At 41.2% G+C, this 23599-nt stretch overlaps 2 protein-coding genes across 13 annotated transcripts in view; one reads left to right on the forward strand and one right to left on the reverse strand.

Annotated features, from left to right (window-relative positions):
* The window catches only part of PPP2R2D (protein phosphatase 2 regulatory subunit Bdelta), a 47532-nt gene extending 42957 nt beyond the window's left edge, over positions 1-4575 (forward strand). For all 4 annotated transcript variants that reach the window (XM_083364765.1, XM_083364762.1, XM_083364763.1 and 1 more), the window contains one exon: positions 2476-4575. In XM_083364765.1, the coding sequence (XP_083220891.1) occupies positions 2476-2755 (280 nt within the window). In that variant the 3' untranslated portion in view covers positions 2756-4575. The remainder of the gene's footprint in view (positions 1-2475) is intronic.
* Positions 4576-6179: 1604 nt separating this feature from the next.
* Positions 6180-22998, reverse strand: BNIP3 (BCL2 interacting protein 3). 9 transcript variants are annotated; one of them, XR_014492627.1, is made up of 9 exons: positions 22957-22998; positions 22505-22772; positions 18702-18879; positions 14513-14597; positions 12828-12934; positions 12564-12713; positions 12033-12172; positions 10209-10404; positions 6180-10140 (listed from the first exon to the last, which is right to left on the reverse strand). XR_014492627.1 is itself a non-coding variant. In XM_083363528.1 (7 exons), exons 2-7 carry the CDS (start codon positions 22548-22550, stop codon positions 10089-10091), a joined length of 618 nt encoding a protein of 205 aa, XP_083219654.1. In that variant the 5' UTR covers positions 22551-22772; positions 22957-22998; the 3' UTR covers positions 6180-10088. The 9 variants fall into 9 exon arrangements, 4 of the variants coding, with proteins under 4 accessions (XP_083219654.1, XP_083219655.1, XP_083219653.1 ...); XR_014492626.1 differs by lacking the exon at positions 12033-12172; XR_014492628.1 differs by having other exon boundaries at positions 6180-10404.
* Between the last annotated feature and the right edge of the window lie 601 nt (positions 22999-23599).

Genomic DNA, 23599 nt, shown 5'->3' on the forward strand with positions numbered 1-23599 from the left:
TCACATTGGATGAAATAAATGCCAGGGTCAGTTCCTGTTAGCTGATCAAATAATATTGTATGTATTAATGGAATGGGGTTTTAGAGGCAACAGCTTTAAATACAGGATGTACACATGGCAAATGATAGTCTCCACATATAAAATTTCTCCATCTACCTGCTGTTTGAAAAATACTGTGCCAGAAATAACCTCTCTCTGTTAACCCAGAGAACTGCTGGCAGCCAGAATGTACAGTACTGTCCCAGATAAGCCATAAATATGTTTTTAGAAATCTATATTTGAAAGCAGTGTATCCAGCAGACCACGTATTTAACCATTTATTAAATGCATTCCACTTTAAACACACTGTTCTAGATATATTTAATGCCTCAACTCTCAAACTGGCACTACAGAAATGCCACAGCAGACCCTTAAATAACAGTGGCAGGATTTCTCAGATCTGTTTTATAAAGAAAATAGTGTTAAGCCTTAAAAGGATTCTGGACATTATTTTAGTTTATCCCAGCCACTCAAAACGGACAATGGACGACTGTAATTTTGAGTCCTGGCTCTTTTGCCTGCATCATCAAAAAGTGCTGTCATATAAAATGGCCTATGAATTGAGGAGAGCATGAAATATGGCAATGATATATTAAGGGATGACAGCATCTAGATCACAGGTCTGCAACCAGCGGCTCCGGAGCCGCATGCGGCTCTTTCAGCCATCTGCGGCTCCCAGTCCTCTGCCATGTGCAGTCCAAAAAAAAAAAAAAGTGGGACTAAAAAGGTTCAACCAATCAATTCAAATACGCAGGGTAGGTGCATATCTCGCCTTGGCTCCACTCTTCAGTCAAACCCTGTTGTGCACATGCGCACACATTTTTTGCGGCTCCCAGTTTTTCCTTTTGTGAGGGAACCGGTTCCGAGTGGCTCTTTCAGTGTTTCAGGTTGCTGACCCCTGATCTAGGTAATGGCATAATTGCATAAAATTCAATTTAAATCTAAGAAAACACAGCCATAAAATTGAACATCCTTTAAAAACAAGAGCGGAATGTTTAAAGATTACAGCAGTATGACAACACAAATAGTTTTGAGAGGGACCCAATCTGACAGCTGCAGTAGTGCTGAACCGCAGTTTAATGATAAAGCTTATAAAGCCTGGGAGAATAAAAAGTGGTCTTCACCAGGAACTGTATTATAAAACATTTAACTAGAGTTCAGTTTACATTAGATCTCTCTGGAAGTGGCATTCTACAGTTATGGCCATAGGGCAGGGGTAGGCAACCTTGGCTCTTTTATGACTCGTGGACTTCAACTCCCAGAATTCCTGAGCCAGCCATGCTGAGGGGAAAGGGGAGAGGTTTCCAAGCTGAGCCATGCTGGCTCAGGAATTCTGGGAGTTGAAGTCCACGAGTCATAAAAGAGCCAAGGTTGCCTACCCCTGCCATAAGGGGAAAGGTGCTGCTCGCCAAAACTGCATTTTGCCGGGCATGGGAAAGGCTAACCTCATCTTATTCTATCTCAAGACACCGTTAAACGTTGGTAATTTTTCCAATCCTGACATCTGTATCCATAAAATGCTCGAAGAAGTTGTAATTTGCATAATTAGCTATGTTGATAGTATATATTTAAACTACAGAAATCAGCTTTGGTGACACAAACGATCAGTGAATAACACCAAACTACAAGTCTGATCTTTGAGTTAACAATCTACTTCTAGAACAGGTGGAATAATGTTTAGCTGAATAATTGAGCCAAAAAAGTACAATCCATTATAATAGTCTGGCACATTTTATTTATTTATTATTTATTTATTTATTTATTTGTTTTTATAAACCGCCCTTCTCCCGAGGGACTCAGGGCGGTGTACAGAATAAGATAGGCATACAGAATGAACCGTAATGAAAAACAAACACTAGTAAAATACAAACTGGGACCCCAATAAGAGCTATCAGGCCAGGCCGGACTGCTGGAACAGGTAAGTTTTTAATTCTCGCCGGAAGGTGCGGAGGTCGGGGGCCATCCGGATTTCGGTTGGCAAGCTGTTCCAGAGGGCTGGCGCACCCACTGAGAATGCCCTCCCCCTGGGGGCCACCAGCCGACATTTCCTTGTCACACCAGGATTTTGTGATATTCTGTAATAAAAATTTTACTGATCATAATATAGTGTATTCATTAGCAAATTAGTGGCTATTGATAAGTATGAAATAAAAGGTAGCTATATTATTTTTCTCTTAGTTTGTATTTTTTTGCAATTCTCCTTTGTAATTGCTTTAACAATTTAGAGTTCATTTAATTATGTATGTATATTTTTTTAAAATTAAGTTCCTATTTAAAAAATGGATAAAGTAAGTGTCAGTCCTGTAGCTCTGTTATTGCTGACTAGTGAACAGCAAAGAGAGGGAAATTGGGTGATTATTTAGGTGGACATTTATAGCAATTATTTTCATCCAGATGAAACGAATGAATAAAACCATTGTTCTTTCTTTCATGCAGTGCCATTATGACTGGCTCCTATAACAACTTCTTTAGGATGTTTGATCGGAACACACGGCGAGATATTACATTAGAGGCATCCAGAGAAAGTAGCAAACCTCGAGCCATCTTAAAACCCCGGAAAGTGTGTACAGGTGGCAAAAGAAAGAAAGATGAAATAAGTGTTGACAGTCTAGACTTCAATAAGAAGATCCTCCATACAGCGTGGCACCCTGTGGAGAACATCATTGCTGTAGCTGCAACCAATAACTTGTATATATTCCAAGACAAAATTAATTAAAGACGGCTTATTTGAGGACAGAGTTGTCGTCTTGAATAGTTAAGCTCTGTTGTTTATCTGTCAGAGATGGCCTTGTCCTTCCAGTAAAGAACATGGATGCACTTATTTCCCCTTTATAGGCAAAGGAGAGAAACTGGCCTGGACTTGAGTTCGTGGTGTATTTCTGCCTTCAGTGAGGGGGGAACATGGAATTGATTTTTGTAAACAAGGAAAGCCCACTGGAAGCAGAATTGATGGACAATACTTAATAAAAGTCAATATTAAACAAAATGTATTTATTTAAGTCTGAGCCTTCCTTTCCAGTTGATAGACCAAAAATCTTAACACCCAAGAAACAAAATTGTCATAAAAATGTAATTTTTATCTCACATGCTCTTTATCTGCTGTAATATTTGGGCCTTTCAGAACATATATTTGTGCTTTATGCCTGTAAACATTCTTTCTCTGGCCTTCATCTAAGCTTTAGGTGTTTCTACCTTTGAGCATATAGGCAAGTCTAGAGTTGGGTGTGTAGACAGGTTTTTCATGTATATTTACTCACCAACTGTATAACCGCACCTTCTGGTGTAAACCACTTAATAAAAATAACAAACTATAAGAAAAAGTGTTTTTAAATCTGAAAGTATGTATTCAGTCTTTTTTATTGCATGTATTGAGATTGTGCAAGATACCTGATGGAAAGATTTGAAAATAGTTTGTCCCCAAAAAGTATTTATTATACAAAATGAGCAGTGTTGGATGTTGTCCTACTGCTTCAAACTCTTGAATTGAAATTTGTATCCCGTTGTCTCTATTTACCCTAGTTTGTATTGTTTTTCTATGTTTAAAAGAAGATATACGGTATGCACAAAAGGTGATGTAAAAAAAACAGCCCGTTTACTTACATGCAGCCTTAAACACAATGGGCCATGTACATCAGAACTTTCAAGAATCATTGTTTTGGTTAATAGTAAATATGATTTACAATTAATGTTGATGTGCATACATTAATGTGCATTACATTTTTTATCCTTAGTTCTTTGTTTTCAAGAAGATATTTTTTTAAATACTAAACTAGGCATAAGCAGATGCAAGCATATTGCCCCTGAAGCTCAACCTTGTATGTTATTAAAAGTAATTATGCCAAACAGGAGCACATTTACCGTAGATATATTTCAACTCTTAATATGGGCTTGTGACACCAGGGGACCTGGTTGTCTTAAGGCTGATGTGGAAATGTAATGATAGAATGCTAAGTTTCCACTAGAAATGGGGGCAAAGAAAAATACATCACTTTTATATATTTTTCTTAGAAGTGGGAATAACTCCTGGTATTTCACTGTAAAACATCTCTGGGAGTAAACCTAAAACAGAAATAGCAATGGGCACAGTTTTGATAAAAGTATCTTCCACTTTCTGTATACTTACTGCTGAAAGTGCCTGTGGAATCCCCCTTAAAATTCAGGCCCTTTAAGCTTCCTGAAGAAAAGATAGGGTGATTTGTTCATGCTCTAAATTAAATGAAGGTTTAATATGATTATTGAAAGTATGAGTATGCAAGAGGAATGTGTCTCTGATCCTATCCTGTCAATGTTCATGGAGTGCCACTCGTCCTCAGAATCTAACGCCAATTTGGTGGATCTAAAAATAAAAATCGTATATTGTAGATCAGTTGTGACACTATTTGCAAATCTTGAAATGTGGAACCAATAGGTCATTTAACTATTAGATTTGACTTTGTTCCCTCCCTGCCTTCCTGCAAAGCAAATACAATGGGTTTGTATATAATTGTTCTATTATTTTGATCAAAAAGTTTAATAAATTTTAAATGTTTACCTGAATTTATACTGTGTACTTTTAAACTTTTTCAATGTTTTTTTTTGTTTCTAAATTTGCATTAAATGCCTTTGAAATATATTTAATATTCATTGTGCAGTATTGTGCTAGTGGATAGCAGGTAGCAGTCAAGAATAAGTTAATTTAATTCTTACTAGATCTGGTTGTCATTTGTATTGCATGGAAATACAAAGGGTCTACTTTTTCCTCTTGTTCTTTTGATTTTAAATCATTTTTAACAAGTTTACATGTTTAACTGATTAATGCATCTGAAATGTATTCCATTCTACCAAAGATCATTCATTTACAAGGTTGACTTTGTTTGTTTCCTATATTATAAATTAGCAAATCAAAAATTCAGAGATGTTAATATTTTTCAATCTGGCTCCATCAATTTCTTCTATAGATAATCAGTATTTAAGGAGTTAATGGATGAAAATTAAGCATTTATTATTGTATTACAACAATCCCCATTTTCTTAAAGGTCTTTTTTCACATTGTGCATAAAACTGAGCAGGTTTTGCTGACTTGCATGTCTGATTAGTTTAATTTTAACTATCTGCCTCTTCATTATTTATGGCACAGTTTTTGCTCATGAGTATTCATAGCCTAGGGAGAGCCCTGCTTCATGATTGCTTCACCTCGTTGTAAGTTTCAATTTGTTCCCAAAAATTAAATAAGGAATTGGATGCTCTATAAAGCAAAATACCATGCTCAGTGGGTTAGGACGCTGAGCTTGTCGATCGGAAGGTCGGCAGTTTGGCGGGTCGAATTCCGAGTGCCGTGTAGCAGAGTGAGCGCCTGTTACTCCTCCCAGCTTCTGCCAACCTAGCAGTTCGAAAGCACGTAAAAATGCAAGTAGAAAAATAGGGACCACTGCAGTGGGAAGGTAACAGCGTTCCGTGCGCCTTTGGTGTCTAGTCATGCCGGCCACATGACCACGGAGACGTCCTCGGACAAGCACTGGCTCTTCGACTTTGAAACGGAGATGAGCACCGCCCCCTAGAGTCGGAAACGACTAGCATGCATGTGCGGGGGAACCTTTACCTTTATCATCAACCCCAGAATTGCCTTTTCAATGAGATAAGTGGTATATAAATTTAATAAATAAATACAAATAAAACTATCAGGCTATAGATGTTAAGAGTGAAAATTTGGGACTTCAGATGTGTACTCAGCTTACTAGAAAATCTGGTGAGAGATGCAAAAAGCATCTGTTTCTGTAGAGCAGGTTATCAAACTGCCGGCCCATGGGCTGGATTGCATCACACCAAAAACACGCCCACCCCATTGCCAGCAATGGGGGGGGGAAGTCACGATACGTGATGTCGCAGGTTTGACACCCGTGCTTTGGAGGGTTTTATTACTGGCTACAGTTAACTGTTGACTATTTTGACACTGGGCAGGCTCTTGTCAGGCAATCATGAGTTCATTAAAAAACTAAAAATTCTAAGTGGCTATATTTGTTTGCTTATGCTTCAGCCCTTTATTTTCTAAGGGGGCACATCTCACTTCAAATTTCCAAAGAGGGCATTTGAAAATAACCCCAGAATAACATTTATTTGGGTTTATCATACACTACTGCACTATGGAATTAAAAAGCAACATACAAGTTTACTCACTCCCTTTATTGCTTTAGCACATTAGCAGCAAACACATGGACATTTGACACACTATTTCACAGCTTACTGATTTGATAAAAAGCTGGAAAATAACCATTTTATACTCTCACCATTTATCTGACATGATAGCCAGTAGTGACATTGTCATACAAGTACTGTACACACTTGTGATTCATTTTTTAAAAAGGTGAAATCGGCAGTACAAATGTGATCAAACAGTAGCTAATTGAAAAACAAGCAAGTTTTGAATACTTGGCTAGCTTACTAGATCAAGAAAAATCCCCATTTCAGAAGTAATAATAAAAATAAGTTGGAAGGGACCTTGGAGGTCATCTAGTCCAGCCCCCTGCCCAGGCAGGAAACCCTATACCATTTCAGGCAAATGGCTGTCCAGTCTCTTCTTAAAAACCTCCAGTGTTGGAGCATTCACCACCTCTGGAGGCAGGTTGTTCCACTGGTTAATTGTTCCGTCAGGAAGTTTCTCCTTACTTCTAGGTTGCTTCTCTTCTTGACTAGTTTCCATCTATTGCTTCTTGTCCTGCCTTCAGGTGCTTTGGAGAATAGCTTGACTCCCTCTTCTTTGTGGCAGCCCCTGAGATATTGGAACACTGCTATCATGTCACCCCTCACCCTTCTCTTCGTTAAACTACACATACCCAATTCCAGCAACCGTTCCCTATATGTCTTAGCCTCCAGCCCCCTAATCATCTTTGTTGCTCTTCTCTGTACTCTTTCTAGAGTCTTGACATATTTTTTACATTGTGGTGACCAAAACTGGATGCAGTATTCCAGGTGTGGCCTTACCAAAGCATTGTAAAGTGGTATTACTACTTCACTTGATCTTGATTCTATCCCTCTGTTAATGCAGCCTAGCACTGTGTTGGCTTTTTTGGCAATGAAAATTGAAAGTAACAAGTTTCCCTATTCAGATGATGGTATGTTTAATTTGCAATGGCCAAGATAATGGTCTCTATTATGTCTGGGGGAGGGGGGGAAACCAACTGGTCTCTGAACCCATTAAGTCAACCCATCTACACAGCTACTATCTATTTAAGCCTATGTGTCTTTTTTTCCATTGAAGTAAATAAATCTGTTCAAGACAAACCTTATAATACCTGTGGTGCCTCCACCTGTATAAATATATATCAACTATATTAACAGTGAAATAAAGCCAAGTTAGTTGATCAAACAGCATTACTCCAAATGATGCAAGCTTGTGAAAGATACGCGGACTTCATTTCTCAGAATGCTCCAGCCAGCCATGCTGATGCTGGCTGGGGCATTCTGGAAATTGTAGCGCACACATTTGCCAAAGTCAAGAAATATTTCAATAGGATGATCTGAAGGGCACAGTATCAATTATTAATTCCAGTTCTAACTCGAGCATAAAATAAGTCACGTGCCAAATAAAATCAAAATTAGTATAAGAAAAAAAATTATACATACTATAAAAACGCAGCATAGGTATACCAGGTGATCCTAAGCTACTCTTCCCAAACCACAGTAGTTCAGGTCCGGTTATATGAAATAAACGTATCCAATTACACTTCTAGTGCTGTAAGCAGGTGGTGTTAGCAGGATTCCATGAAATATTTGAACCTTTCATGAAATCATGCCCCTTCCGGGCATCCTGCGCCCCTTCGCCTCAGAAGAGCAAAACAAACTTTAATTAGAAGGTCCTTTAGCAGAATATTCAAGGACTCAAAAAAAAAAAATACAGAAGCTGACACCGCATGATTGAAATCCCACTTTCTTAACCTAGTGCATGTAAAAGGGTTGGGACTTTATTTTCATGGGTGCAACTGCATCTTGACATTTTAACTGATACTCTACCCCTTCCCACACTTTGCCACAAGAAGGTTTAAATTAAGCCCTCCGGAGAGCATAGCTATGGAAATACATAATCAAGCCAGCCTTTTTGCAAAGCTATGCACGCTGTAACCCAGAGGCTGCCTTCACACATAAAGCTAAGGCTTTTTTTTTTTTACATGAAACTTAATTGAACAAGTTGTACTGTCTGGTTTACACATGTTAAATCCTAAACAAATTCTCATCCTTTATTGTAACTGATGAACAGTAAGACCTTTATACAAAAATAACAGAGGCTACAATGCATTGTTTTTGTTTACTTACAAGTAAATCTCAAGTCTTACTAGATTCGATGCCAGGCAGCTAATATATATCATGAGGCCTTAAAACAGGGGGTGTCAAACTCGCAACGTCACATGACGCGTTGCGACGTATCGCAACTTTTTTTCCATTGCTGGCAATGGGGTGGGCGCAGTTTCGGCATGACGCATCTGGCCCGCGAGCCAGCAGTTTGACACCCCTGCCTTACAACAGTGTCAGCTCAGTGCTGAGCTGGCAGCTTTAATTGTGGCCTGTGCTCATAGCTTTCAGCATAAGGATATCCTCTCTTAAAATATCATTTTCTTTTAGGGGTTATTGAAACATGTTGAGAATCTAGCACCAGCCCTGTATATTTAGTCCCCAACCTTTGTAGCCCGCAAGGTGTGGGGAAGCCTGAATGGCCCACACCACCACTCATATTCTGCAAACCCTCCTTGAGAATAGAACGCGGAACTCATGACATGTTGCAGACAAGGAACAAACCTTCCTTCTGCCAAATACTGTGGGTCAGCGTGGAAAGAACGTGTGGATAACATCACAACTGTGCCTTGTCATTATGCTCATTGTGTTTCCGTTCTACATAGCAATGATCTGGCCTATTTGCATATCTAGAATAAAAACAGCAATGTGCAGGAGAGGGAAAGCCATAGTCTCATTTCCAGCTCCTTTTGCATCTACAGTAGGAAGAAAGAAGCAAACGAACATGGAAAAGGTAGACAGCAAAGCACCACCTGACAAATGGATATTTCTTCTGTAACTGCCATCATTCACCACGAGTAAATTCCTATGTATTTCACAGAGACCAGACCAGTGGCTAACAGCTGCAGCATTTGTAATTAAAAAGGCAGATCCAGCTACCCCACTATGACTCGTTGATGATTTAGGACATAAAGCAGTGCCTCGCAAATCAGAAATTAGAGGTTTCTGTTTATCAGCCAAGAGGGGAAAAGGGAATGGCTAATGTTATTTTCCCACAATGAACTTCTTGGAAGAAATTCCTCAGGGCTTTCCTTCTTAAAAGTTTTCTGACCACACAAATTTTGGCTGACTTTGAGAAAAATCATATTATTTATTACTAAATCATTGTCCCAACAGCTGCACACAAACTTTCATTGGAAACAGAAAGAAAAGATTCCATATTAAGACTTACACATACCAAGACGCTGAACACTGATTCATGTTTACATTTCAAATCATATCACTAATTCATTTCATGTCAAGTAGCAAAACTGTAAAGCCATTTGGCTTTTGTTGACCACGGCTTTCTTTTTTTGAAATTACAGTTGTGTCTTTTTCACAACTAATCATTACGAGTCTTTTCACTACGACATAAAAACAAATTGTATATTAATTCCTTCCCAGATGTTCACAGTCAATTTTTTTTCCGCTACAGTGCTCATTCTTGCAATAGCAACAAAGAAAAATCTTCAAGCAGGGATAATGAAATGTGGGCCATTGCACATGCTGAACAACATTTCCCAAGATCCTTTGCTACTGGCCCAAAGTTGGAGCTTGCTGGAAGTTGTAGTTCTGGTTCCCCACTCCTGATCTAAGCTACACTATATTAAATCGTGCAAATAGGAATTTACATAGAGAAGCAGTTGGCTAGTTGGGTTTTCTTCCTTTCCTTTTGCAAGAGCCCTTTACACAATAAAACATATATCGCCACATTATGATTATAGATTTGGAAGTTTCTTCTGTTCACCACTTTATATGTCTGGATGAATTTTGTCATGATTTGCAAAAGAGACAAATTCGTTTCTTTTTTACAAGGAGCTGCTGGAAGCTGTGATTGTCAACCGTTTCCCAATATAAATCCTGAAACACAAAAACAACCAGTAAGAATTCGGCTGCATTTGGAGCTGGAGCTGCATTTTCAACCTCACCTCTTTTCTCCAGGATACAAGTCTGAATTGGTACAGTTATAGAGACAAGTCACTCAAAGATGGACTAGACCCGTGTTTTTCAACTTTGGTAGCTTTAAGACGTGTGGACTTCAACTCTTAGAATTGTCCAGGCAGCATCCCCCGATTCCAGATTTTATTTTCAAATGTAATTTTTCAAAATCTTTCTTCACGTATACTAGAAGCATAATACAAAAATTCATAGCAGTCCAGGTGATATATATATATATATTGTTTGTTAAGCATTCAGAATACACTTGCTTAGTCCCAGACACGGGACAAATCTTATTTCCTGTTTCAGGCCTGTGGCCTAGGGGTTAAAACAACTGCTTAAGACGCAGTCGGCCCAGGTTCGTATCTCAGAAGGGTATGGCTGACTGATGAGAACAAATAAGTTTGAAATGATCATATCGGTCTCCCTTTATTCTTTGTTAGCAAGCCAAAAAAAAAAATTTCACACACACACACACACACACATATATATGATCAATCACTTAGTGATTATTCAGAAATACAACAGAGCTGCCCCCAAAGGTATACACTATATGACTCGGTTTCCAAGTACTGATGGCTGCCTCCCCCTGTAGTCACAGATCGCATTTGGATGCTTGGCACTATGCCTGCATTTACAGCTATCTGTAGTGCCTCGTGGTCACATCACTGCAATTTATGGTTTTTGCCAGAAACCACCATGTCTTTCGGTTCTCAGCAAAAAAAAATCCCTTGGCTACAATGGCTTTGCTTACCGACTGCCACATTTGCTTAACCACCATTGCATTTGTTAGCAGCTGTGATGTTTGTTGAACAATCACAACAACAACAAAAAATCATAAAATTGGGCATGGTCACATGGTGACCCACTTAGTGACCAGCAGGACTTACAACTACAATTCCAAATTCAATCATAGTTGTACCTGTCCTGAAACATGTTTTCCACTGATTTCACATTCACTTCTATCCTCATTCCATAAACCTGTAGTTTAATTATGAACAAAGGAATTAGATTGTTTCATAAACGTCCGAATTTATGAGTGATAACCACTTTTGACCTGTTTGCAAAACTCCAACAGTGTATAACACGAGGGGGGGGAAACCCAATGATTGGTCTTATAAACAGCAGCAGGCATAATTGTGAGGTTGTACAATTCAGAAAATGTTATTGATATCCGAGAGGAGTCACTAGGAAGACTCCGAGTGGATTCTCACCATACTTGAAGCCATAATGTAGTTAGTTTTTTGGACTATGTGTACATATGGACTACATAGGTCAGGGGTAGGCAACCTTGGCTCTTTTATGACTCGTGGACTTCAACTCCCAGAATTCCTGGCTCAGGAATTCTGGGAGTTGAAGTCCACGAGTCATAAAAGAGCCAAGATTGCCTACCCCTGACATAGGCAAACTAGGGTACAGATAACCTGCCAGCTAAATATTTTCTGAACATTAACATTTATAAAAGCAGGGTGTTTTTATTAAAAATAAAAAATAAAAATAAACCAGAAGTCCATATGCTACAAAATTATAAGACCAATATGTGGTCTTCTCAGAAGCAGGCACCTGATGCCATTCAGATACCGAGCACAATTCCCAGCAGCCTTCCATCATTAACTTGGCTTCCTGTGGATGCTTGAAGTTGCATTTCAGCAACATCTGGACGACCACCAATGGCCTAAACTGGATTCCTCTCTTTCGGTGCTCTCTGTAAATTACGAAATGTTAGGGACCGAGCTCCCAAACTACCTCTTAACATATGTGAACCCAGCCTCAAGCTTTCCAAGATCGTGAGCAGGGTTTTTTTCCAATCCTACCTGGAGTGGTCAGGGAGCGAACACGACACCTTTTGCATCTAAGGAATGTGTTGTACTAGTGAGCAGCGGTCTCCCCCTCTCTCTGATAGTATTATTAGGAGTCAAGAAGACCTTGTTGATGTAACCCATTAGATTTCTGGCTGTCAGAGTAGATGATCTAAATCAGACACGTCAAATACAAGGCCCGGGGGCCAGATCCGGCCCGCGAAGTGGTTTCATGCCATCCTGAAGCCATCCTGAAAACAGTGAGGGAACGGCCCCCACTGCCTTGGCCCTGGCCCAGAGACCCTCCTTCTGCCAGAGACCCTCAGATCTGTCCCACTCCTGCCCAGGCCCCCATAGGCACCCTTGATACAAACGATGTAGAGCTGGTCACGCCTACCCAGTAGGCCATACGCACTCTAACCACGCCCACCCAGTAGGCCACGCCCACTCTGGCCACATCCACCCAGCCCCCTGAGGGCAACTGCAATGCTGATGCGGCCCTCAATGAAATTGAGTTTGGCACCCCTGATCTAAATGAATCCTTACCCTAATCCAATGGCCAGCAGATGGGAGAGCAGCAGAGAAGGTAAGAAAATCTTCAAGAATTCTGCTGAAAATATGCCCCCCTTCTTCATCACACTCGTGTTTCTCATGCTGAGCGTAGCTGTGCGCTTAGGGTGTTTAAAGAGAAATTCCCTGGTTTACGAGAAGGCAAAAAACATTTCATCCATAATTGTCTGTGATCACATTTATATATTTAAAATAATGGAAATAAACAAATTGGCATTACTCATGATCAAGATCACTAACTTGGGGGGGATATTCTCAGGTCTGCTCGACCAGTCCCACATCCAATCTGAATTTTTCTTCAGAAGCCGTTCAACTTCTTTCCTTCTTTCCAGAAAATCTTCTTCAGACTAAAAGAAAGATAGGTACAATCAAGTGACCCGAGTCCATTCTCAGAATAGAGGTATGGAAGTGGACAAGGGGACTTTGGATCCAGGGTAAGCAAACACGCTATACCATTTGTTAAAGGTGTTGGGGCTTTTCCTGGAGTTTCATAGTAGTTATACAAGTCCAAGTTCGCAGGTTGAGTGAAGGAGGAATTAAAGAAGCACACTCTCAAAAGAGATGTGGCTTGAGAAGTAGTGAATACATAACAGAGTGCCTATCCAACCATCTATCCATCAGTCTATCTATCCATCTTTCTATCTATCCATCCATCTGTCTATCCATTCATCTGTACATCTATCCATCTATCCACCCATCCGTCCGTCCACCCACCCACCCACCTACCTATCTATCCTGCCCATTTCACACAGAGAGAGGCTGTGTGCTGTTTGTACTATCCCTCCGCACTGTCCCTCATCCATACAATTTATTTATTTTATTTATTTAATTAGATTTGTATACCAACCTTTCCCGAAGGACTCAGGGCGGTTTACAGGGTAATTAAAACAAGAAATACAAAAGTTAAAAACGATTAAAAAAATTACAACAGTCCCTGAAAAGGTAAAAGCCCCCAATTAAAATTAAAATTAAAATTCTCAGCCTGGGCCAGAGAGCTCGAAGAGCCAGGTCTTCAGGTCCCGGTGGAATGAACGGAGGTCGGGGGCAGTCCTCAGCTCCACGGGCAGCTGGTTCCAGAGGGCAGGCGCATCCACTGAGAAGGCCCTCCCCCTGGGTGTTACCCGCCGGCAATCTTTAACTGGCGGCACCCTGAGAAGACCCTCCCTGTGGGAGCGCACTGGACGAAGGGAGCTTGATGCTGGCAGCAGGTTTTCCCTCAGATATCCCGGACCCAAGCCATTTAGGGCTTTATAGGTCATTACCAGCACCTTGAATCAATGAGCTCACATTTTCTATCTGATGTTAACTCATCAGGAATTTGGGAGCCAAGTTTCACAATCAAACAATACTCTACTGGCTTATAATATCCAAATCAAGCCGAGCTAACTCAGCGAAGTCTGAGGTTGGATGAGGCTGGATCTTGACAAAAGAGATCCCCTGGTGTTTGAATAAGGTAAACTAATCACAACTGAGAAACTACAAATGGAAAAATTTTTCCAGCATGTAAGATTCCTTGTTAAAGAGTAAAAAAATTGGCTTCCTACATGCTAGCTAACTGGATCTCTGATAGCAACAGAAAGACTGCAGAGAAGTTCAAGAGTATCAAAAACAAAATTTTACTGAGCCGGAGTTACATGCCTGGAACATTAAAGCTCCAGCAGCTGCATTTTCCTTCAAGTAGCATTAGTGTTTAGATAGTTTCCAATATGACTGTGCCATTCATGCAGTGATTTTCCAAACTGTGTGCCAAAACTGAAATGGGTCTCCTAAAAAAACTACAAAGAACATTTCCCAGCTATAAATGAGGCTCTGCAGAATATACAATCTCCTGAGAAGATTGGATTTTATTCTCTTAAAGAAAAACACCATACACGCACACAAAAATTCAGTCTTTGAGTGTCTTTATGAACAGATAAAGACTTTACCTGAGAACTATTCTTTTCTCCGCTGGCACGACTCTCCACTTCTGAAGTTCTGTGAACATCCTGAGGTGTCTGGGAACGTGGTGGGCTTTGGAGGAAAAAAACGTGAGAATAACCAACCAAGAACAACTTACTGATTCGTGTTTTATCAGGACCATGGAAAGCTAACTTCAAATCCCAATAAAGTTCACAAAGCTACTTACAAACTTGTAGTCTAGCCTGCCTCTTTATTGTGATAAGAAATAGGAAAAACGTATGTTATGCATTCTGGAGCACCTTGGTTAAAAAAGGACAGAATTTTTTTTTAAAAAAGAAGGGACATCTTCCCAAGGTAAATGGATAGCAATTCTGGTTTTGTGGAAAAGCAGTAGTTCCTCCCCAAAATTTTAAGTGGGTCTAACCTATGTTAAGGGAGTCTGTGTGAGCAAAATGCCACAAGCTGTTTAGTACTTGTTTATTTCCTTCACAAACAAAGTCATCCAAAATGCAAAAAAAAACAAAAAAATTGGTATTTAATTCTTCCTCATAGTGTCAATAAAGAGCAGGTAGTTCCTAATGTCATCAGCACTAATAATTACATAGAAAAGGCTTAAACTTTCCCTTCACAATTATCAGCCCCATTACAAAATAATCCTGTTTTGATTTGAAATGCCTTTTAATTTACAATCTCGGCGCGATCTCAAAAACATTTTTCTTCGAACAAGCTGGCCTGGTCTGACGGGATGGGGTTGGGTTTTTATAACTAGTTTTAACTTTAATATGTATTGATTTTATGGGCATAATGTTTAATGGTTTTTTAATTTTTGTATTCGATTTTTATTGTGTATTGCCCTGTTCACCGCCCTGAGTCCTTCGGGAGAAGGGCGGGATACAAATCAAATTATTAAATTAAATTATTAAATTAAACATATACATAAAGAGGCACTTCTATTAAGTTTAGTCTGGTCCAGTTCTCTAATCCTGCATATCTCAATCTTTTCATAGCTGTGTTTGCAAAACACACTGAACCACAAACTAGCTAATCACCTTTAAGCCTAATGCAATGTGGAAATTCAATCCCTGTGGTTACTTTATGGTTCCAGGTGTTGAGCAATCCCACTGCACTCAATGAACTTAAGTAAACCATAGTTCAATTAACCACGGATAAGTATCATGTCCAATGGCAGATAAGTGATCAGGTACATCACCACTATATAGTGATTGTGTGATAAGCTATGCTTTTACTCACGCTTTGGAATGCAAAGAATTGTTTATCTGTGCTTCCTCTGTTAATTAATTTAAAGCATTTTATGTGACCAAAAAGGCACCCAAAATAACTCATGAATGACAGGCCCTGTCTTCAGGATTTAGATACTCCAGAGAAAGGAAGAAATGCAATCTATAATTAAGAAATACAGTACCAGTATTCTTACCACAATCAACTGGGATTAAAAAAAAAAATCCAATAGCCTGGAGCAGTGTTTCTAAACCTCAGCAACTTTAAGATGTGTGGGCTTCAAATTCCAGAATTCCTCAGCCACCATGTTTAAAGTTCATACATCTTAAAGTTGCTGAGATTCCAAAACATTGGCCTAGGGAAACGTAGCTGGCTATGTTCAGGACAAAGTCAATGGATAAATACTTCAAAGACTACACCTTTAGCCAATGGTATAATGCTACTTCCCAGCTTTCACCTTTCTCTCTAAGTCCTAAATGAGGATCCTGCCATAACTCCAGTCTCTCTAACCCAGGCATGTCAAACTGTGGCCCGCGGGCTGGATGCGTCATGCCGAAACCGCGCCCACCCCATTGCCAGCAATGGGGGGAAAGTTGCAATACGTTGCGTGACGTCACGTGACATTGCAAGTTTGACATGCCTGCTCTAACCTTTCAATCATTCACCAAACAACATGCAATGGATTGCAATCATCTTCTACTGAATCCTAAAACAATGAAAATATTATAAGCCAATCAGCCTCCATCTCTTTCCCTCTGGTGACCAATGACAGATTATAAAGAATTATAGTCCATCAATATCCATTCTCCCAGTTAGGGTCCCTCTATCCCCATTCCTGATGAGTACAGGTAATTCTCATTCAGCAACCAAAATTGGTACCAGCAATTCAATCATTAAGTGAAAACCAGTCACTAACATGACTGTGTTTATGATTTTACTTCTATTTTCTTTTGTTTTGTAGAGCTGCAAAAATCATAAATGTGAGGATTGGCCACAAAGTTTCATCACCGTCTTTATTGAATGGTGGTTGTACAAGGTAGTCGCTAAACGAGAACTGCCTGTAACAAAAAAAAAATCCCTAGCATTCTCCATACAAAACAGAAATAAAATTGCAAGGATGCCCATCCTGTTGGCATTTCCAACTACATGTATTTCTGTGTAACTGCCAAATAAATTTGAAAAGTTGCTATGATGGAGAGCTCTATCAAGGGAAATGGACTGTAAAGAAAAGCACAGGAAACCTCCAAAGGCTTCTTCACCATTGTATCATCCTTCTTCTGTTATCGTTAACTTTCCCTAGCAGTTGTGAAGGCAAAATGGAAGCAGAAGGACAGTTTTGCAACTTGGCATTTCCCCCAATAATTATGGCCATAGTTGCATGTTGCTATTGGCTGGACTGGAGAGAAGGCAGATAAGTTCCAACCAATTTGTACAGGAAGACAGGCGTTCTAGGAACATGAGGCTGAACCTCCCTAATGGGGGAACAGATGAGAGTAAAAAATGGTAGGACCTCAGGAAATGGAGCAAGACTAGAATTCCTATGAATGGAAAGATAGCCCACTCACAAGGCCTGCAAGGTACAACAATTCAAAGCACAGGTTTCCCCCAAAGCAGCTTTCCCCAGAGTTTTTTCTCAAAAAACAACAACATCTCCAAGTTAATCAGGTCTGGAGCTGGTCCCAAAGTGGCATACAGCCCTAATCTAGCATTTGCTTAGTTTCACTGTGAAAGATCACTTTGTTCTCCCAAGCCATGCCTCTTGTTAACTTTGGAATGTCTCACTTAATAGATGATTCCAGTTTTGTTTAAATAAAAAGCTGAACTGGGGAAAAAAATGGATCACACCATGAGACCAAGATGACCTTGTCTCCAATCATGAGAAAGTGCAGAGGATGCAAGGCCAGGGGACAATTGCATCATCCTGAGGAGACTTGCAACATAACTATTTAGGACATTTTCACCCAGACAAGACAAAACAAAATTTAGGTTAGCCTTGCTTAAATTAGGCTCCACCGCTTTCAAGAATCTAAAGAGGCCAAGTATAACATCAGGCCATATATTCACCTTCCCCAGCCTGGTACCTTTCCATTTTTTAGACTACAACTCCCATTATCCTTGATAACACCCATGGAGAAGCATTGCCTATGGCTGGTAAAAACAGAGTTGAAATATCTGAAAGTCAGCCAGGAGGCTGTTTTGTAGGTATAAGTAGTCCTCAACTTACAACAGTTCATTTAGCGACCATTCAAAGTTATAAGGAGCAATGAAAAAAAGTGACTTATGATCATTTTTCACACTCACGATCATTGCACGATCATCCTCACAGGACCAAAATTCAGATGCAGGGCAACTGCATCATAGCTCAATGGTGGTGTTGTGATTCAGGGTCAGCCTGTGGGTTCGGCAGTTGGGTCGGACGACTCAGAGGAGGAGGGGGGTGTTGAAGACCTTGCTGAGGGGGTTGAAGATCTTGCTGATGAGAGCCCTCAGCCAGGCCCCTCCCACTTGGTCACCACGGAGACCCAGCTGTGTGAGCCTGACAGCGTGGATGAAGATGACCCACAGCTGGCCCTGTTCAAGGACGCCCGACGCAGGAGGCAGTCAATTAGGAGTAAACAGAGGAAGGCAATGGGGCTCCTCGGAAGGAGGCACAGAGAAGCCACGCCCTGAACTCTATATAAGGGGAATGTGTGGGAGGGCTGGTTTGCTGAAGGCAACCGCCTGGATAGTTCATGTTTCTTAAAGCTCCTGTTTCTTGGTTTGTCTTGTTCCGTTTGTTTTTGTGGTAATAAATTTGGCAGGCGTAATTCCAGCCTCTTGCCTACTTGTAAAAGGGGTTGTCCCTGCCTTTTCTGCAGGGCCGGTAGCAGGCTGGTACAGAACAGGTGGTTGTTAGTCCAGGACTACCTGCACATTCAGCTGAAATGAAGAAGAAATGCATTGGAAGCAGCCTACGCTGCCTTAACGTCAGAATACCTGTCGCAGTGTGAGCTCTCTCGCGAGCTACTTCTTCCAGACTCATGCTGGGCATCTAGAAGAATTTTCTCCATGTCACCATTATAAATAGAAACTGAAGCAGGAACTTGTTCCTGGCCGGCTGGCTGGCCACTGTTACCGTTCCCATTGCTGCTAAAGTGCAGTTCTACCCAGGAACCTGCTTGGCAAAAATTTAGAAAGAAAAAAAAAACACAAGGATTTATTAGGAAATCCGGCACTTAACATTTGTTGACATTCTACTTCACGTCTGACTTCACGGTCTCCTTCGCTTGGGTTTTTAGAAGGTACAAAGCATACCCAGCTTATTGCCTGTTAATAATAAAACCCTGTTGCAATGGCAATGGTGTTATGGTGTTTCTCCCCCCCCACACACACACTCCCGCCAGCAGTGCATAAGCATTTTGTCTCTATCTTGTGACATGCTGTGTTGCTCAGGACAAAAGCTGTGCTTCTGTATTTACAATACAAGCAATCTAATGGCTATATGATATAAAAGGCTTTTTAAAAAGGTTTTTTTTTAACCTGCTTGATTACTTTTATAAATAACTCGAAGGGGGTGAACATATCTAATGCTCTTTCCCTCTATTTTCCCCACAACAAAAACCCTGTGAGGCGAGTTGGCTTGAGAGTGACCGTCTGGTCCAAGGTCACTCAGCTGGCTTTCATGTGGGATTAGAACTCAGAATCCCCTGGTTTCTAGCCTGGTGCCTTAATCAGAAGACCAAACTATATGACCCTGCAGAATAAACAGGGGCTCATTTTAATGTACAGCAAGCTTATTTTCCAAGATGCAACCGCTCTAGTTTTTAATCTTCTTTTAAAGTTTTTATGCATTTTAAAAGAAGACACGATGCCGTCCACAGATAAAAACTTGTAACAATAACATACTGTTATTATCAGTGTGGGCAGCAATTGGCTATACCACTATAGCAGTAAAGATTGTAGGAAGCAGGCCAGTCTTTAATTGCTGGAAACATAACCAACCAGAATCCACACACGATTTAAATGAGAAGAAGCTAACTTTAAAGTTAGTGGAGTGAAATCGTGCTGGAAAATAGGTTTCACGGCACTATAATGAAATGGCAGGAGAGAACCGAACTACCAGAAAACATTCCTATATCCAAACATCTGTCTTCCCTTATTTTTTTTTAATGGACAGCTTTCTGTCCCAACTGTGTATTTTATCGTTCTATTCGTTAGCCTACTTCTATGGATTATAATTCTCAGGATGCTGAGGGACAGAAGGCGAAAACAGGAAGTCAAACGGCCAGAAAAAAAGGAGAAGGGGCAATCTGTTGACAGGAAGTAGGCAATACGGAGCATCTTTGTTACCAGATCTTAAGATATAAATTGCATCCACCCCAACATATTCCATTTAATTGCTTCAGAATGTAACCCCCCCCCCAAAAAAATTCTTCCCTAGACCAGGGGTAGGCAACCTCGGCTCTTTTATGACTCGTGGACTTCAACTCCCAGAATCCCTGAGTCAGCATAGCTGACTCAGGAATTCTGGGAGTTGAAGTCCACGAGTCATAAAAGAGCCGAGGTTGCCTACCCCTGCCCTAGACCAACCAGAAAAATAAACAGTCAAAAGCCTCGTGAAACATGCCCTCACAAAGCTAAACTGACATTATAAAAAACTATAGTAGCTCTTGCTCACAAGTCTTAGGCAAATAAAAGCTCTCCAGAACTTTGATCTGAATGTGGCAGGCTGCAAATTAACGAACAAATGCTTTTCACTGGCATAATTTCTTTTTGAGAAAAGCCACAGTTGATGGCTTTTCTATTTTTGGGAGTCTTATGAGGAATTAGCTAACAAAAACTGCAAGAGAAGAGAATGGAAACCAAGTATATCCAGTTAATATGGAATAAGGAAATTGGAAAAGAGGATAACATATGCTCTTTGTATAAGAGCATTCATTAAAAAAGAGATAATCCTTAAAAGCCAGATTCATGCCTTATCTATTCTGTACCCTGAAAAAAACAAGGCTAAAAAGTAAAACTACATCCTTCACAAAATATAAAATATGCAAAGTGGTGCAAAAAGTACTAGATTTTACATTTTATGTAAACTCTGTATGTATAATTAATTTAGTCTCCATTTAAGTTTTCTCTGGAGAATATACATTTGCTTTTATGGTCCTAACTATCCAGTAGCAAAGATACAATTTAAATTTCTTTTGGGGAGTGGGGAGTGGGAAGGAAGAGTATCTAGACTAGAGTGCATATATAGGGATGAGGTATCCTTCCTGTGAAATATACAGTATATGAACCAACCAACAAATCATACCTATCTATTCAAAAGTTTCAACCAAATTCATTCAATTAGAAGGATTCCCAAGGAAGTATTTGTGTCAACTGAAAGTAAGCAACATCAAATATTTGGAAAGGTCAAGGAAATGTTTACTGAACTTCTCTCATCTTGGACAAAATACTGACACTTCAAGAACAATAACAAGAAAAAATCAAAACAATAACTCTGTGCTCACTTTCCCTTCGGCACATTACGTGACCAAACCACAGGAGAAGATAACCTCTAATAATGTTTGATTACAAACATAATCTAAAAATGGGAAAAGGCCCCTTTGTGTTGCAATCTACTTCCAGGTTTTTCTACATGGGGCTATAAATCCCATGATGTCAGCTCTGAACCAGCACAGATGTGTCAATAAGTTCCAAGGCCAATTATTTACAACAGACAAAAGCTATTAGTAAACGGCTGAGTCACATAGGCAAGGGGTACTATGGCACAGCCAAGAGAACACAGCTACTGTGTTACAACCACAGATCTTCCCTTTCCAATAAACATAGGCTATTTTAAAGGCATCCTCCCTTGCTGGTTCTGAGCCTGCCAAGGTAAAAACCAACTCGATGCAAGAAAAAGTCCGAAGTAGAGAAAAATCTAGAGTTTTATAGTCCCAAGAAACAGAGGAAACCCTGAATAACGCAAAGGTAACCCCAGACCATTTGGTATTTCCTCATCCTTTGTTTCTTCTGCCCTCAAGAAACATTCTCAGGGAATTTTAATTACTAGAGGGAATATTAATACAAGTAGCCCTTGACTTACAAGCACAACCCAGCCCAAAATTTCCGTTGCCAAGTGGGAAATTTATTAAGTGAGTTTTGCCCCATTTTACGACCTTCCTTGCCCCAGTTGTTAAGTGAATCACTGCAGTTGTTAAGCCAGTAACCAAGCGGTTAAGTGAAAAACCGGCTTCCCCATTGACTTTGCTTGTCAAAACGTGATCCCGTGACTTTGGGACCCAGCAACGGTCGTTAAGTCTGAACCAGTTACCAAGCCTCTGAATTTGGATCACACCATCGTGGGGATGCCCTCAAAGGTTGTAAGTGTGAAAAACGGCCATTAAGTCGCTTTGGTCAGCGCCGTTGTGACTTTGAACCACGAACTGTTGTAAGTCGAGGACTACCTGTATTAATCAGTCACAGGCCTGGGGGAGGTGGGGGGGCTTCAAAACAAGGTGATCTAGGACAGTGTTTCCCAACCTTAGGAACTTGAAGATGCGTGGACTTCAACTCCCAGAATTCCCCAGCCAGCATAGCTGGCTGGGGAATTCTGGGAGTTGAAGTCCACGCATCTTCAAGTTCCTAAGGTTGGGAAACGCTGATCTAGGAAGTCTGTTTCTGATCAGGCCAGGAAAGTCTTAACTTAAGAGGCCCTTCTATTAGAGGCCCATTATTCAAAAAGTCCCAAGTTTTCTATTCTGGTTTTTCTTTTTTGTACAGTTTGCTTTGTTTTAAGGGAGGGAAGGTTCTCTTCTTACCCTGCAGATTCTCTTCTTGCAGCCCCGAGGGCTCGCTCGAGGCCATCGCGGTCGGGAAAGAGGCGCTTCTATTTCGGGATCCCTCCCGAGTCGCTTGCCGGGTTGGTCGCTCCTCTCCTCTCCGACTCCGCTGACAGTAAGTTGCAAGCGCTACCGCCGGACGCGCTCTTTTCACGGCTCGCTCCGGTCAGGCTCCCCCGCCGCGGCCGCTCGGCTCCAGGGAACGATCCCCGCCTGGGATTTGTTATTGTTGTCGCCGCTGCAGGTTCTAGGGATTGTGACGTCAAAAAGGAACAGAACGCCCCGATTGGCTGCCGGAACCGATCGTCGGCACGCCCCCCCCCCTCCCCGCTTCGCTGAAGCCAACGGGAGCCCGCTTTAAGCGGCTGCGGAGGAGACGAGCGCCTGGGCCGCCGCGGGGATCAGCAGTTGCTCGGATCGACTTGGCTTACCCGATCGAGCCGCGATCAGGATCCGGGGTCTCTAGAAAGCAGTTGAGCCCGTGGCGACCCCACGCCCAGTCATTTGGTTTGGGGCAGGGGTCGGCAACCTCGGCTCTTTTATGACTCGTGGACTTCAACTCCCAGAATTCCTGAGCCAGCTATGCTGGCTCAGGAATTCTGGGAGTTGAAGTCCACGAGTCATAAAAGAGCCGAGGTTGCCGACCCCTGGTTTGAGGGGACTCTCAGGCTACGCTACGGGGGATCTCTAAACCAAGAAGCGCCGCCCGCTTCTTGCTTGCTTTGGAGCGGATTGGCCGAAGCGGCTGGCAAAGCGGCTGGGATTGGTCGGTGGGCGTAGCGTAGCCGTTCTCGATTGGGCGAAGGCGTTGAATCCCGCCTCGGCTCTGGTTAAACTTTAGGTGCGCTGAGGACTTCGTGTTCCAATTTTTTACCTCATGCGCGCTGCTGTTCTCGTGCCGTCCCCGCCTGAGTTGTTTACCCGTTTGGTTCTCAGGGAACATTAACTCTTTGGGAGCCGCGGTCCCACTTCCCCCTCGCGGAGGCGGTGGTGGACAGGGATAAGAAGCCCCGTTGGCCTGATCTGAGATCTTTTTGCTGCGTGATTTATTTAGTTATTTATTTATTTAGTTAT

Source organism: Vipera ursinii (genome assembly GCF_947247035.1).
Source record: "Vipera ursinii genome assembly, chromosome: 5".
Classification (NCBI taxonomy): domain Eukaryota; kingdom Metazoa; phylum Chordata; class Lepidosauria; order Squamata; family Viperidae; genus Vipera; species Vipera ursinii.